Genomic DNA, 16,795 nt, shown 5'->3' with positions numbered 1-16,795 from the left:
TCCTGTCTTTTCTCAGTTGACACTGCCAGAAAAGATATCGTATTCCTTCTGGATGGTTCAGATGGCACAAGGAATGGCTTCCCTGCCATGCGTGATTTTGTACAGAGAGTGGTGGAGAAACTGAATGTGGGCGAAAACAAAGACCGTGTCTCTGTGGTCCAGTACGGCAGAGATTCAGAGGTCCATTTCTATCTGAACACATACACCACCAGAGAGGATGTGGTGGACTCGGTCAGAGGGCTTAGACACAGAGGAGGAAGACCCCTAAACACCGGGGCAGCTCTCCAATACGTCAGGGACAATGTCTTTACAAGCTCCTCCGGGAGTAGACGCCTGCAAGGTGTGCCACAGATACTGATCTTGCTAACTGGGGGAAGGTCTTTTGACAATGTAGATACCCCAGCCTCAGCTCTCAAACAGCAGGGCATTTTTGTGATTGGCATCGGAACAAGGACCTCGGATGCTAGAGAGCTGCAGAAAATATCACATGAGCCTAGTTATGCTGTGTCAGTGTCTGAGTTCACTGACCTCCCCAATGTCCAAGAACAGCTCTCCTCTGTAATGAGCAAAGTGCTAGTGAGGGCCACGCCTGTGACACCAACAGTGACTGGTAAGAAAGTGACCCATTTTTAAATTCCAGTATCATGGTTGGAAAGAGTTTGAAGTGAAATCAAATGTTTGTTGCTACGTGAACATCAGCAAGTGCAATTTGACAAAATAGTTGTGGTTGTAAAGACCAAGTTCAGTTTCACCTTCTGGTTTGCAGCTGCTAAATATTTGATTCACTGAGCTAAATATGTGCCAAAATCTTATGTTCCCTAGTGGTCAGACAGCCAGCAGGGAAGGATATGGTGTTTTTGCTGGATGGATCTGATGGTACTAGAACTGGATTCCCAGCTATGCGAGACTTTGTCCAAAAACAAGTAGAGACACTGAGTGTGGATGACGGCAAAGACCGTGTGTCGGTTGTTCAATACAGCAGAGATCCAGCTGTCCAGTTCTATCTGAACACGTACACGACGAAAAGAGAGATCCTTGACAGTGTCAGAGGTTTGAGGCACAAAGGCGGAAGTCCCCTCAACACTGGAGCAGCTCTCCGGTACTTGAGGGATAACGTCTTCACGGACTCTGCTGGAAGCAGGCGCCCTGAAGGAATTCCGCAAGTCCTGATATTGATGACTGGTGGAAGATCTTTTGACAGTGTTGATGAACCAGCCTCTGCTCTCAAACAGCTGGGTGTCTTGACCATTGCAATTGGAGCCAGAGGCTCTGACAGCAGAGAACTTCAAACCATAACTGGCGAGCCCAGTTCTGCTCTTTCTGTGTCTGAATTCACTGACCTTCCAAGTGTCCAAAAGCAACTTGAGTCCTCTGTGGAGGCTGCAGTTACTGAAGTCACCCCAGAATCACCAACTGTATTTGGTATGTTATCAGACAGGGCTCCTTTCTGTCCCCAAATGATACTCGACTTTTTTCATGTACAGAGACAAAGATAGAAGAAAAGAAATTGATGATTGTTTAGCTCCTTTTACACATTTCAACATATTTTCTAGCATGCTTTCTTCTTTCAAAAAAAGAAAAAAAGAAAAGAAAAGCAAAGTCAGTCGGGCTTGGTGCCTATAGGATATTAGTCTGCCCAGTCAAAGATAATCTCACAAGAGTCCTTTTGGCAAAGGATTTTATTTTTTGTCTTCCTGTCTTTTCTCAGTTGACACTGCCAGAAAAGATATCGTATTCCTTCTGGATGGTTCAGATGGCACAAGGAATGGCTTCCCTGCCATGCGTGATTTTGTACAGAGAGTGGTGGAGAAACTGAATGTGGGCGAAAACAAAGACCGTGTCTCTGTGGTCCAGTACGGCAGAGATTCAGAGGTCCATTTCTATCTGAACACATACACCACCAGAGAGGATGTGGTGGACTCGGTCAGAGGGCTTAGACACAGAGGAGGAAGACCCCTAAACACCGGGGCAGCTCTCCAATACGTCAGGGACAATGTCTTTACAAGCTCCTCCGGGAGTAGACGCCTGCAAGGTGTGCCACAGATACTGATCTTGCTAACTGGGGGAAGGTCTTTTGACAATGTAGATACCCCAGCCTCAGCTCTCAAACAGCAGGGCATTTTTGTGATTGGCATCGGAACAAGGACCTCGGATGCTAGAGAGCTGCAGAAAATATCACATGAGCCTAGTTATGCTCTGTCAGTGTCTAATTTCACTGACCTCCCCAATGTCCAAGAACAGCTCTCCTCTGTAATGAGCAAAGTGCTAGTGAGGGCCACGCCTGTGACACCAACAGTGACTGGTAAGAAAGTGACCCATTTTTAAATTCCAGTATCATGGTTGGAAAGAGTTTGAAGTGAAATCAAATGTTTGTTGCTACGTGAACATCAGCAAGTGCAATTTGACAAAATAGTTGTGGTTGTAAAGACCAAGTTCAGTTTCACCTTCTGGTTTGCAGCTGCAAAATATTTGATTCACTGAGCTAAATATGTGCCAAAATCTTATGTTCCCTAGTGGTCAGACAGCCAGCAGGGAAGGATATGGTGTTTTTGCTGGATGGATCTGATGGTACTAGAACTGGATTCCCAGCTATGCGAGACTTTGTCCAAAAACAAGTAGAGACACTGAGTGTGGATGACGGCAAAGACCGTGTGTCGGTTGTTCAATACAGCAGAGATCCAGCTGTCCAGTTCTATCTGAACACGTACACGACGAAAAGAGAGATCCTTGACAGTGTCAGAGGTTTGAGGCACAAAGGCGGAAGTCCCCTCAACACTGGAGCAGCTCTCCGGTACTTGAGGGATAACGTCTTCACGGACTCTGCTGGAAGCAGGCGCCCTGAAGGAATTCCGCAAGTCCTGATATTGATGACTGGTGGAAGATCTTTTGACAGTGTTGATGAACCAGCCTCTGCTCTCAAACAGCTGGGTGTCTTGACCATTGCAATTGGAGCCAGAGGCTCTGACAGCAGAGAACTTCAAACCATAACTGGCGAGCCCAGTTCTGCTCTTTCTGTGTCTGAATTCACTGACCTTCCAAGTGTCCAAAAGCAACTTGAATCCTCTGTGGAGGCTGCAGTTACTGAAGTCACCCCAGAATCACCAACTGTATTTGGTATGTTATCAGACAGGGCTCCTTTCTGTCCCCAAATGATACTCGACTTTTTTCATGTACAGAGACAAAGATAGAAGAAAAGAAATTGATGATTGTTTAGCTCCTTTTACACATTTCAACATATTTTCTAGCATGCTTTCTTCTTTCAAAAAAAGAAAAAAAAAAAGAAAAGCAAAGTCAGTCGGGCTTGGTGCCTATAGGATATTAGTCTGCCCAGTCAAAGATAATCTCACAAGAGTCCTTTTGGCAAAGGATTTTATTTTTTGTCTTCCTGTCTTTTCTCAGTTGACACTGCCAGAAAAGATATCGTATTCCTTCTGGATGGTTCAGATGGCACAAGGAATGGCTTCCCTGCCATGCGTGATTTTGTACAGAGAGTGGTGGAGAAACTGAATGTGGGCGAAAACAAAGACCGTGTCTCTGTGGTCCAGTACGGCAGAGATTCAGAGGTCCATTTCTATCTGAACACATACACCACCAGAGAGGATGTGGTGGACTCGGTCAGAGGGCTTAGACACAGAGGAGGAAGACCCTTAAACACCGGGGCAGCTCTCCAATACGTCAGGGACAATGTCTTTACAAGCTCCTCCGGGAGTAGACGCCTGCAAGGTGTGCCACAGATACTGATCTTGCTAACTGGGGGAAGGTCTTTTGACAATGTAGATACCCCAGCCTCAGCTCTCAAACAGCAGGGCATTTTTGTGATTGGCATCGGAACAAGGACCTCGGATGCTAGAGAGCTGCAGAAAATATCACATGAGCCTAGTTATGCTCTGTCAGTGTCTAATTTCACTGACCTCCCCAATGTCCAAGAACAGCTCTCCTCTGTAATGAGCAAAGTGCTAGTAAGGGCCCCGCCTGTGACACCAACAGTGACTGGTAAGAAAGTGACCCATTTTTAAATTCCAGTATCATGGTTGGAAAGAGTTTGAAGTGAAATCAAATGTTTGTTGCTACGTGAACATCAGCAAGTGCAATTTGACAAAATAGTTGTGGTTGTAAAGACCAAGTTCAGTTTCACCTTCTGGTTTGCAGCTGCTAAATATTTGATTCACTGAGCTAAATATGTGCCAAAATCTTATGTTCCCTAGTGGTCAGACAGCCAGCAGGGAAGGATATGGTGTTTTTGCTGGATGGATCTGATGGTACTAGAACTGGATTCCCAGCTATGCGAGACTTTGTCCAAAAACAAGTAGAGACACTGAGTGTGGATGACGGCAAAGACCGTGTGTCGGTTGTTCAATACAGCAGAGATCCAGCTGTCCAGTTCTATCTGAACACGTACACGACGAAAAGAGAGATCCTTGACAGTGTCAGAGGTTTGAGGCACAAAGGCGGAAGTACCCCTCAACACTGGAGCAGCTCTCCGGTACTTGAGGGATAACGTCTTCACGGACTCTGCTGGAAGCAGGCGCCCTGAAGGAATTCCGCAAGTCCTGATATTGATGACTGGTGGAAGATCTTTTGACAGTGTTGATGAACCAGCCTCTGCTCTCAAACAGCTGGGTGTCTTGACCATTGCAATTGGAGCCAGAGGCTCTGACAGCAGAGAACTTCAAACCATAACTGGCGAGCCCAGTTCTGCTCTTTCTGTGTCTGAATTCACTGACCTTCCAAGTGTCCAAAAGCAACTTGAATCCTCTGTGGAGGCTGCAGTTACTGAAGTCACCCCAGAATCACCAACTGTATTTGGTATGTTATCAGACAGGGCTCCTTTCTGTCCCCAAATGATACTCGACTTTTTTCATGTACAGAGACAAAGATTGAAGAAAAGAAAGTGATGATTGTTTAGCTCCTTTTACACATTTCAACATATTTTCTAGCATGCTTTCTTCTTTCAAAAAAAGAAAAAAAGAAAAGAAAAGCAAAGTCAGTCGGGCTTGGTGCCTATAGGATATTAGTCTGCCCAGTCAAAGATAATCTCACAAGAGTCCTTTTGGCAAAGGATTTTATTTTTTGTCTTCCTGTCTTTTCTCAGTTGACACTGCCAGAAAAGATATCGTATTCCTTCTGGATGGTTCAGATGGCACAAGGAATGGCTTCCCTGCCATGCGTGATTTTGTACAGAGAGTGGTGGAGAAACTGAATGTGGGCGAAAACAAAGACCGTGTCTCTGTGGTCCAGTACGGCAGAGATTCAGAGGTCCATTTCTATCTGAACACATACACCACCAGAGAGGATGTGGTGGACTCGGTCAGAGGGCTTAGACACAGAGGAGGAAGACCCCTAAACACCGGGGCAGCTCTCCAATACGTCAGGGACAATGTCTTTACAAGCTCCTCCGGGAGTAGACGCCTGCAAGGTGTGCCACAGATACTGATCTTGCTAACTGGGGGAAGGTCTTTTGACAATGTAGATACCCCAGCCTCAGCTCTCAAACAGCAGGGCATTTTTGTGATTGGCATCGGAACAAGGACCTCGGATGCTAGAGAGCTGCAGAAAATATCACATGAGCCTAGTTATGCTCTGTCAGTGTCTGAGTTCACTGACCTCCCCAATGTCCAAGAACAGCTCTCCTCTGTAATGAGCAAAGTGCTAGTGAGGGCCACGCCTGTGACACCAACAGTGACTGGTAAGAAAGTGACCCATTTTTAAATTCCAGTATCATGGTTGGAAAGAGTTTGAAGTGAAATCAAATGTTTGTTGCTACGTGAACATCAGCAAGTGCAATTTGACAAAATAGTTGTGGTTGTAAAGACCAAGTTCAGTTTCACCTTCTGGTTTGCAGCTGCTAAATATTTGATTCACTGAGCTAAATATGTGCCAAAATCTTATGTTCCCTAGTGGTCAGACAGCCAGCAGGGAAGGATATGGTGTTTTTGCTGGATGGATCTGATGGTACAAGAACTGGATTCCCAGCTATGCGAGACTTTGTCCAAAAACAAGTAGAGACACTGAGTGTGGATGACGGCAAAGACCGTGTGTCGGTTGTTCAATACAGCAGAGATCCAGCTGTCCAGTTCTATCTGAACACGTACACGACGAAAAGAGAGATCCTTGACAGTGTCAGAGGTTTGAGGCACAAAGGCGGAAGACCCCTCAACACTGGAGCAGCTCTCCGGTACTTGAGGGATAACGTCTTCACGGACTCTGCTGGAAGCAGGCGCCCTGAAGGAATTCCGCAAGTCCTGATATTGATGACTGGTGGAAGATCTTTTGACAGTGTTGATGAACCAGCCTCTGCTCTCAAACAGCTGGGTGTCTTGACCATTGCAATTGGAGCCAGAGGCTCTGACAGCAGAGAACTTCAAACCATAACTGGCGAGCCCAGTTCTGCTCTTTCTGTGTCTGAATTCACTGACCTTCCAAGTGTCCAAAAGCAAGTTGAGTCCTCTGTGGAGGCTGCAGTTACTGAAGTCACCCCAGAATCACCAACTGTATTTGGTATGTTATCAGACAGGGCTCCTTTCTGTCCCCAAATGATACTCGACTTTTTTCATGTACAGAGACAAAGATAGAAGAAAAGAAAGTGATGATTGTTTAGCTCCTTTTACACATTTCAACATATTTTCTAGCATGCTTTCTTCTTTCAAAAAAAGAAAAAAAGAAAAGAAAAGCAAAGTCAGTCGGGCTTGGTGCCTATAGGATATTAGTCTGCCCAGTCAAAGATAATCTCACAAGAGTCCTTTTGGCAAAGGATTTTATTTTTTGTCTTCCTGTCTTTTCTCAGTTGACACTGCCAGAAAAGATATCGTATTCCTTCTGGATGGTTCAGATGGCACAAGGAATGGCTTCCCTGCCATGCGTGATTTTGTACAGAGAGTGGTGGAGAAACTGAATGTGGGCGAAAACAAAGACCGTGTCTCTGTGGTCCAGTACGGCAGAGATTCAGAGGTCCATTTCTATCTGAACACATACACCACCAGAGAGGATGTGGTGGACTCGGTCAGAGGGCTTAGACACAGAGGAGGAAGACCCCTAAACACCGGGGCAGCTCTCCAATACGTCAGGGACAATGTCTTTACAAGCTCCTCCGGGAGTAGACGCCTGCAAGGTGTGCCACAGATACTGATCTTGCTAACTGGGGGAAGGTCTTTTGACAATGTAGATACCCCAGCCTCAGCTCTCAAACAGCAGGGCATTTTTGTGATTGGCATCGGAACAAGGACCTCGGATGCTAGAGAGCTGCAGAAAATATCACATGAGCCTAGTTATGCTGTGTCAGTGTCTGAGTTCACTGACCTCCCCAATGTCCAAGAACAGCTCTCCTCTGTAATGAGCAAAGTGCTAGTGAGGGCCACGCCTGTGACACCAACAGTGACTGGTAAGAAAGTGACCCATTTTTAAATTCCAGTATCATGGTTGGAAAGAGTTTGAAGTGAAATCAAATGTTTGTTGCTACGTGAACATCAGCAAGTGCAATTTGACAAAATAGTTGTGGTTGTAAAGACCAAGTTCAGTTTCACCTTCTGGTTTGCAGCTGCAAAATATTTGATTCACTGAGCTAAATATGTGCCAAAATCTTATGTTCCCTAGTGGTCAGACAGCCAGCAGGGAAGGATATGGTGTTTTTGCTGGATGGATCTGATGGTACAAGAACTGGATTCCCAGCTATGCGAGACTTTGTCCAAAAACAAGTAGAGACACTGAGTGTGGATGACGGCAAAGACCGTGTGTCGGTTGTTCAATACAGCAGAGATCCAGCTGTCCAGTTCTATCTGAACACGTACACGACGAAAAGAGAGATCCTTGACAGTGTCAGAGGTTTGAGGCACAAAGGCGGAAGTCCCCTCAACACTGGAGCAGCTCTCCGGTACTTGAGGGATAACGTCTTCACGGACTCTGCTGGAAGCAGGCGCCCTGAAGGAATTCCGCAAGTCCTGATATTGATGACTGGTGGAAGATCTTTTGACAGTGTTGATGAACCAGCCTCTGCTCTCAAACAGCTGGGTGTCTTGACCATTGCAATTGGAGCCAGAGGCTCTGACAGCAGAGAACTTCAAACCATAACTGGCGAGCCCAGTTCTGCTCTTTCTGTGTCTGAATTCACTGACCTTCCAAGTGTCCAAAAGCAAGTTGAGTCCTCTGTGGAGGCTGCAGTTACTGAAGTCACCCCAGAATCACCAACTGTATTTGGTATGTTATCAGACAGGGCTCCTTTCTGTCCCCAAATGATACTCGACTTTTTTCATGTACAGAGACAAAGATAGAAGAAAAGAAATTGATGATTGTTTAGCTCCTTTTACACATTTCACAATATTTTCTAGCATGCTTTCTTCTTTCAAAAAAAGAAAAAAAAAAAGAAAAGCAAAGTCAGTCGGGCTTGGTGCCTATAGGATATTAGTCTGCCCAGTCAAAGATAATCTCACAAGAGTCCTTTTGGCAAAGGATTTTATTTTTTGTCTTCCTGTCTTTTCTCAGTTGACACTGCCAGAAAAGATATCGTATTCCTTCTGGATGGTTCAGATGGCACAAGGAATGGCTTCCCTGCCATGCGTGATTTTGTACAGAGAGTGGTGGAGAAACTGAATGTGGGCGAAAACAAAGACCGTGTCTCTGTGGTCCAGTACGGCAGAGATTCAGAGGTCCATTTCTATCTGAACACATACACCAGCAGAGAGGATGTGGTGGACTCGGTCAGAGGGCTTAGACACAGAGGAGGAAGCCCCTTAAACACCGGGGCAGCTCTCCAATACGTCAGGGACAATGTCTTTACAAGCTCCTCCGGGAGTAGACGCCTGCAAGGTGTGCCACAGATACTGATCTTGCTAACTGGGGGAAGGTCTTTTGACAATGTAGATACCCCAGCCTCAGCTCTCAAACAGCAGGGCATTTTTGTGATTGGCATCGGAACAAGGACCTCGGATGCTAAAGAGCTGCAGAAAATATCACATGAGCCTAGTTATGCTGTGTCAGTGTCTGAGTTCACTGACCTCCCCAATGTCCAAGAACAGCTCTCCTCTGTAATGAGCAAAGTGCTAGTGAGGGCCACGCCTGTGACACCAACAGTGACTGGTAAGAAAGTGACCCATTTTAAATTCCAGTATCATGGTTGGAAGAGTTTGAAGTGAAATCAAATGTTTGTTGCTACGTGAACATCAGCAAGTGCAATTTGACAAAATAGTTGTGGTTGTAAAGACCAAGTTCAGTTTCACCTTCTGGTTTGCAGCTGCTAAATATTTGATTCACTGAGCTAAATATGTGCCAAAATCTTATGTTCCCTAGTGGTCAGACAGCCAGCAGGGAAGGATATGGTGTTTTTGCTGGATGGATCTGATGGTACAAGAACTGGATTCCCAGCTATGCGAGACTTTGTCCAAAAACAAGTAGAGACACTGAGTGTGGATGACGGCAAAGACCGTGTGTCGGTTGTTCAATACAGCAGAGATCCAGCTGTCCAGTTCTATCTGAACACGTACACGACGAAAAGAGAGATCCTTGACAGTGTCAGAGGTTTGAGGCACAAAGGCGGAAGACCCCTCAACACTGGAGCAGCTCTCCGGTACTTGAGGGATAACGTCTTCACGGACTCTGCTGGAAGCAGGCGCCCTGAAGGAATTCCGCAAGTCCTAATATTGATGACTGGTGGAAGATCTTTTGACAGTGTTGATGAACCAGCCTCTGCTCTCAAACAGCTGGGTGTCTTGACCATTGCAATTGGAGCCAGAGGCTCTGACAGCAGAGAACTTCAAACCATAACTGGCGAGCCCAGTTCTGCTCTTTCTGTGTCTGAATTCACTGACCTTCCAAGTGTCCAAAAGCAAGTTGAGTCCTCTGTGGAGGCTGCAGTTACTGAAGTCACCCCAGAATCACCAACTGTATTTGGTATGTTATCAGACAGGGCTCTTTTCTGTCCCCAAATGATACTCGACTTTTTTCATGTACAGAGACAAAGATAGAAGAAAAGAAAGTGATGATTGTTTAGCTCCTTTTACACATTTCAACATATTTTCTAGCATGCTTTCTTCTTTCAAAAAAAGAAAAAAAAAAGAAAAGCAAAGTCAGTCGGGCTTGGTGCCTATAGGATATTAGTCTGCCCAGTCAAAGATAATCTCACAAGAGTCCTTTTGGCAAAGGATTTTATTTTTTGTCTTCCTGTCTTTTCTCAGTTGACACTGCCAGAAAAGATATCGTATTCCTTCTGGATGGTTCAGATGGCACAAGGAATGGCTTCCCTGCCATGCGTGATTTTGTACAGAGAGTGGTGGAGAAACTGAATGTGGGCGAAAACAAAGACCGTGTCTCTGTGGTCCAGTACGGCAGAGATTCAGAGGTCCATTTCTATCTGAACACATACACCACCAGAGAGGATGTGGTGGACTCGGTCAGAGGGCTTAGACACAGAGGAGGAAGACCCCTAAACACCGGGGCAGCTCTCCAATACGTCAGGGACAATGTCTTTACAAGCTCCTCCGGGAGTAGACGCCTGCAAGGTGTGCCACAGATACTGATCTTGCTAACTGGGGGAAGGTCTTTTGACAATGTAGATACCCCAGCCTCAGCTCTCAAACAGCAGGGCATTTTTGTGATTGGCATCGGAACAAGGACCTCGGATGCTAGAGAGCTGCAGAAAATATCACATGAGCCTAGTTATGCTGTGTCAGTGTCTGAGTTCACTGACCTCCCCAATGTCCAAGAACAGCTCTCCTCTGTAATGAGCAAAGTGCTAGTGAGGGCCACATCTGTGACACCAACAATGACTGGTAAGAAAGTGACCCATTTTTAAATTCCAGTGTCATATTTGGAAAGAGATTGAAGTGAAATCAAGTGTTTGTTGCTACTATCAACAAGTGCAATTTAAGAAAATAGTTGTGGTTGTAAAATAGTAGTTGTTGTTTCTCATAACTAGAGTATCCCTCAGATCATTTAGGTCAAAGTTCCCAATCATCAATATCTCATCTGTTACAGTTGAACAAATTAATTACGTGATATGCCATCCTTAAATGTTCAACAATATGTAAATTTTTATGTATGAAAGAAAGTCACAATTCAGATCATTCATTATACTATCAAAGTTCACTTTTCATTACTTAATTTTAAACTCACACCCTACAGTGTGTCAGGTTAAATCTTATAGAAGAGTTCCGTGATCCTTTCACCAAATCTTTAAAGGACATCATCTTGTCCTGCAGTTTTTACATTGAAATCAATATTTTATTTTTTAATGCAATTCACAATATGCCATTTTTACATTTCTTTCTGACAGTATCTTCTTAAAATAACATTACATTCATTGACAACCCATTAAGAAGTCTTCCTTAGAAGAAAAAATTGTCAATCTATATGATCATTCATGTAAAGGGCACAGAAATTTATGGAAAATGTATCTTCATCTGTACAATGATGTAAAATAAGCAGATACAGACACACAAAAGAAAAAACCGAAGCATGGTGCATAATATCAATCTCCCAACATTTTATATGCTTCTAGGAAATAAAAAAATAAAAATGCAACTTTAAGTAGAAAGTTTTGAACACAATGTGCACATTTTCTTTAATGTCCATATACAAGATAGGGTAATATCAGATATAATGTGCATTATCCACTTTTTTGAAATACTAAGTGTGCAATAAGTGCTGTTCCAATCTCCATTAACCTGGTATTTGTAATATTTATTTATTAGGAGCACCGGGTAAGAAATCATCATTTTTATAGTTAAGAAACTTAAAAAAAAAAATTCTACCTGTATTTTTTTCTCTCATTTCTCTTTCCTATTTTTCTATTATTTATGTTTTTGTTTTTTTACACTGTTACTCAAGAGCTCTGGATGAGAATTTCTATATAACCAAACCTTGCGTATGAGTACAGATGGCAAGTAAAGTCTTTTGAATCTTGAAAAATTATCTTCAGTCAAAAGCAGGAAGGAAACTGATTTACTCCTCTGAATATGCACCAGGATTTTCACAATAAAAAAAGATGTGGGCTCAACTTTCCACCTTTCCCACCATTTTAATTTCATAGATTTTTGAGACTGATCACAATATCATCTTTTTCTGTTTCAGCTGCATCACAGGGCCCCAAGAAGGATGTGGTGTTCCTCGTTGATGGATCTGATAGTGTTGGAAGGGAATTCCCTATCATCCAGGAGTTTATCCGCAGGATTGTTGAGAGTCTCAATGTGGGTGAAAATAAGATCCAGGTTGGTGTGGTCCAGTATGGTGACACTGCTCAGGCTGACATGTATCTGAACACATATACGACCAAAGATGGTGTTTTGAATGGCATCAGGGGACTGAGGAAGCAAGGTGGAAGACAGCGTAACCTCGGTCAGGCCTTACAGTTTGTCAGTCAGGATGTTCTGACAGCAGCACGAGGTAGCAGAAAGCAGGACGGTGTGCCACAATTTGTGATTGTTGTGTCCAGCGGGCCTTCCACAGATGACGTCCGTCGTGCAGCATCTTCTCTCAAACAATCCAGAGTTCTTCCATTCAGCATTGGGACCAGGGACGTGAACCCCACAGAGCTAAGGGTGGTGTCATATGTATCCAATTATGCCTACCCAATAGATGACCTCCCTGGCCTGTATACAGTCCAAGAAGAATTAATCAACAAACTCACAGAGTTGTCAGATGATGATATCAACAAGTTGCGTCCAGAGTTCCCAGCTTATGAAGGTAAATGGAATTTATTAAAATTTACAGGTTAACACCTTCCTCATTTATATTACTAAATTATGTGTTGAAGCCAGAATCATACTCCCAATTCTACTGTGTTTTATATATCTTTATCTATTAAAACTATTAAGAACTGTATAGTCAGGAGTAGTAATCACACCCGATTAACGTGCTTCCATTCTTTTCAAGCAGCAATACCATCTGTACCCACGGGAGGAGAAAAGAGGGATGTTGTATTTCTTATTGATGGTACAACAGCGGTGCGTAGTGAATTCCCTGCCATCCGTGAAATGATAAGAAGAGTTGTGGACAAGCTGGATGTAGGCTTGGATAAGGTCAGAATTTCAGTGGCGCAGTACAGCGATGACCCAAAGGTAGAATTTCTACTGAATCAGTTCTCGACGAAAAATGAAGTACTCCAGGCAGTGGCTAGACTTCGAAACAAAGGTGGGAATAATCTAAACACAGGACGGGCTCTTGAGTTTGTCGGACGAACCATCTACCAGAGATCAGGAGGAAGCCGCCTTGAGGATGGTGTGCCTCAATTCCTTATTCTAGTTACAGCTGGCAAATCTACTGATGATGTGTCCAGATCAGCTGATGAACTCAAGAGAAACCGGATAGCACCTCTCGCCATTGGTTCAAGGAATGCAGACCAAGATGAACTGAGACAGATTTCCCTGAAGCCAGAGCTTGTATATAAAATTGACAGTTTCCGAGAGCTTCCAAGGGTGGAGCAAAAACTAATTGATTCAGTCAAAACAATATCCACTGATGATATCATCGGCAGTTATGTTCCTGTCCCAGAAGGTAAGAAATACTGTGTATTTATTTTGTATATTCAAATCTCCAATTAAGTTCAGTTGGAAGTGCTAAAGGCAATTACTGACTAATGCCTACATCTTTTGCAAGTTATAATTTACCTTCATTGTTATAGAGGTATAAATGACTGCTTTTTTAAAATACATTTTAATATACACTGCTTTTTTTCTTTTTGTGCTTTCAGTCCTAGATCTTGGGAAAAAGGACATTATTTTCCTGATTGACGGCTCAGATAATACAGGTCCTGCAGGGATTACTCATATCCGTGACTTCATTCTCAGAATCGTTCAACAGCTTGATGTGCGGCCTGATCAAATTCGTGTCGCTGTTGTCCAGTATGCAGACAACGTTAAAACAGAATTCTCACTCAACACACACAACAACAAGCCAGATGTTATCTCTGCTATTAAAAGCCTTCGTCAGATGGGTGGACGATCATCAGACCTGGCCGACGCTATTGATCATATCATGCGCGCTGAATTAAGATCCTTTGCTGGTGCTCGTCCAACTGAGGCCTCCCAGCATCTTGTGGTTCTCACAGGTGGACGTTCACCCCAAGATGTTTCCATCTATGGACCTATGCTCAAGACCTCCCGGGTTAACTGCATTGGTATTGGTGCTGGTAATGCTGATGCAAGGCAGCTATCAGCAATTACCACCACCGCAGATGATGTCCTTCAGGTTCCCACATTCCCAGGCTTGCCAACAATAAAGGAGAGGTTTATTAAAAGGTTGAGTGGGTCTGCTTTTGAGCACATTGACGAAGACACTCCAAGTAAGTAACACAGTGGCAAGTAATACAAAAATGTACACATTTTACAGAACCTAGAATGATTAGCACATTTTGTGGTTTCGGTCGAAAAACCAATATAAATCTTTTCAATATAAACACATATTCCATCTAAACACACATTTTAATATATCTATATTTCCCTTCTTGTAGCACCAGGTTTGCCTCCATCTAAAAAGGCTGATATAGTGTTTTTGGTGGATGGCTCAATTAATGTGGGCCGGGACAACTTCAGAGAAGTCATGGATTTTATCAGCAACCTGATTGATCTGTTCTACACCGAGAGAGACAACCTACAGATTGGCTTGGCACATTATGCTGAAGATGTGAATGATGGCTTTTACCTTAACACACACAGTAACAGGGATGACATTTTAAACACTATTGGTCAAATAGAGTACAAAGGTGGACGTAGACTCAACACTGCTGCGGCCCTTCGCACTATTCAAGATGTTTACTTTTCTAAAGAAAGGGGAAGTAGGGCTGATGAGGGCACTCCTCAGATTCTTATAACTATCACTGGTGGAAACTCAGCTGACGACAGTAAATCAGCAGTCCTTGGTTTGAAGAACAAAGGTGTGAGAGTCTTTGCTGTGGGAGTGGGCACCATTCAGAATGAGCTGGAAAACCTGGCAAGTGAACCCTCCATGGTGGCTCGAGCAAGTAAATTTCAGGAACTCTCAGAGCTCAATGAACAAATCCTGGAAACGCTGGATGATGAAGTAAAGGGGAAGCTGTGTACCAGTGTGACAGAAGCACCCAAAAGTAAGAGAAATAGTATTGTGTGTTTCTTGCTTGTTGATGATACTTTTAATTAAATGATTAAAGGCCTCACCAAAAGTGTCTAAAGTAAAACCATGTTTTGTTTTACAGCCTGCAATATAGAAGTGTTGGTTGGCTTTGATGTGTCTGCCCAGAACATCTTCAGTGCTCAGACCAACCTCCAAAGCAAGATGGGTGCTATTTTGCAGAGGATTTCCAAAATGGCACCCATCAGTTGCTCAGCTGGGCAGATTCCCGCTGTTCTAGTGGGCATGCTGGCCATGGATTCTGCCTCTGAGCCTGCGCAGATAGACTTCACAACTAATCCAGATGAGCTGTTTGAGGCCTTCATAGCCTTGCGGAGTCGCGGCCCCTTTGTTCTCAATGGCAAGACTATATCAGCTTACACCAACAGGTTCAAAGTCAGACAGGACGACACTGTCAAGGTTGGTTACTCAGACACGTTAAAAAGCAGAAATGTCATAAGCAGTTCATAAATGTCAGCGTCGGGGCTGTTGCTAAAATAATGCAGGTCTCAATTTGTTAAGTGATACTTTTTTCTAGTCTGTTAGATTCAGCTGTTGCATTTTCCAGTAAGTTTCATCCATGTATTAATGAGATGAGCTGATTGGTTTGGCTGCTTAATGTGCTAAATTATGAGGTCTGCTATTGACTTTGTTAGCCCTATAGAAATGGCTGAGACATGTAGGAAAAAAAAGTTTTTTTTTTAAGGGTGTTGGGCCACCATGTGCTGATAGAACAGCATCAATGTGCCTTGGCCTAGAACATTTCCTCACTGTTGGGGTCAATGGTTCAGTTTTTCCCTTTAATTAGTCACCACCTGTACATTTTAATTCAATTGAATTCAGAATTTTTTTAATATGCTCAATATTAAAGGATCAAACGGGTGCAAGAACATTTGTTTGCCACACTGTTTAAACTCAACAGTGAAAATACTTTTAAATGTCAAGTTTCCAATAAAGTATAAAGCTGAATTATAATTTTCCTCTTTTCCCCTGAAGATTGTCATTCATCTGACCGATGGTATTGATGCGCCATATGCTGAAATGAAAAGGCGAGTTGAGGAGCTTCGGCTGTCAGGTAAAAAGACGATGCAGCTGAAACTGCATTCAGTGATTATCTATCATGAAATAGCAAAAGTAAGTAAGTGGGCTTAAATATATTTGCTTTTGCTAAACAGGAGTGACCAGTTTCATTCTGGTTGGGCTGGAGCGGGTACCCAAGTTTGAGGAGGCTTTGCAGTTAGAATTTGGTCGTGGCTTCAGGTATACCAGACCCTTAAGACTGAACGTCATGGACCTGGACTATGAGCTTATGGAAGAACTGGTGAGTACTGATAAATCATAAGTATAAGTTACGTCTTTCATTTATCACTCCTATAAACTAAACATGCTTTCTTTTACTGCACAGGACAATATTGCAGAAAGGGAGTGCTGTGGAGTGCCATGCAAATGTACCGGAAACAGAGGAGACAGAGGAGCAGTTGGACAGCCAGGACTAAAGGTATCCTATCAACTGACCCCCACCCGCCGCCCAGTTATACCTGGAGATTATTTTTTAATGAAAGATCTAATATTTGCTTTGTTTTTGTCTTCCAGGGTAGTCCAGGATTACCAGGAAGTCAAGGACATCCTGGAGATGAGGGTGGACCTGTAAGTTTGAATATCTTGTTTATGATTGTTGCCATTGTTCTTTATTTCTCACCTCTTTGTGTCCTTCATTGATTTTCTG

The 16,795-nt window shown here is 43.6% G+C and overlaps 1 protein-coding gene across 1 annotated transcript in view; it reads left to right on the top strand.

The window, feature by feature from the left end:
• col6a3 (collagen, type VI, alpha 3) overlaps positions 1–16,795 on the top strand; it is an 83,566-nt gene that overhangs the window by 54,434 nt on the left and 12,337 nt on the right. Inside the window, 23 exon segments of the mRNA XM_030758094.1 lie at positions 17–610; positions 823–1,422; positions 1,709–2,302; positions 2,515–3,114; positions 3,400–3,993; positions 4,206–4,459; positions 4,461–4,806; positions 5,093–5,686; positions 5,899–6,498; positions 6,785–7,378; positions 7,591–8,190; positions 8,476–9,069; positions 9,280–9,879; positions 10,164–10,757; positions 12,058–12,669; positions 12,859–13,479; positions 13,676–14,266; positions 14,435–15,046; positions 15,155–15,489; positions 16,066–16,144; positions 16,245–16,390; positions 16,475–16,567; positions 16,663–16,716. Coding sequence (XP_030613954.1) covers positions 17–610; positions 823–1,422; positions 1,709–2,302; positions 2,515–3,114; positions 3,400–3,993; positions 4,206–4,459; positions 4,461–4,806; positions 5,093–5,686; positions 5,899–6,498; positions 6,785–7,378; positions 7,591–8,190; positions 8,476–9,069; positions 9,280–9,879; positions 10,164–10,757; positions 12,058–12,669; positions 12,859–13,479; positions 13,676–14,266; positions 14,435–15,046; positions 15,155–15,489; positions 16,066–16,144; positions 16,245–16,390; positions 16,475–16,567; positions 16,663–16,716 — 10,901 coding nt within the window.

This window comes from Archocentrus centrarchus, chromosome 21 (genome assembly GCF_007364275.1).
Source record: "Archocentrus centrarchus isolate MPI-CPG fArcCen1 chromosome 21, fArcCen1, whole genome shotgun sequence".
Lineage (NCBI taxonomy): Eukaryota > Metazoa > Chordata > Actinopteri > Cichliformes > Cichlidae > Archocentrus > Archocentrus centrarchus.
Note: the sequence above shows the minus strand (reverse complement) of the source record. Positions and strands in the feature narration are given on the sequence as shown.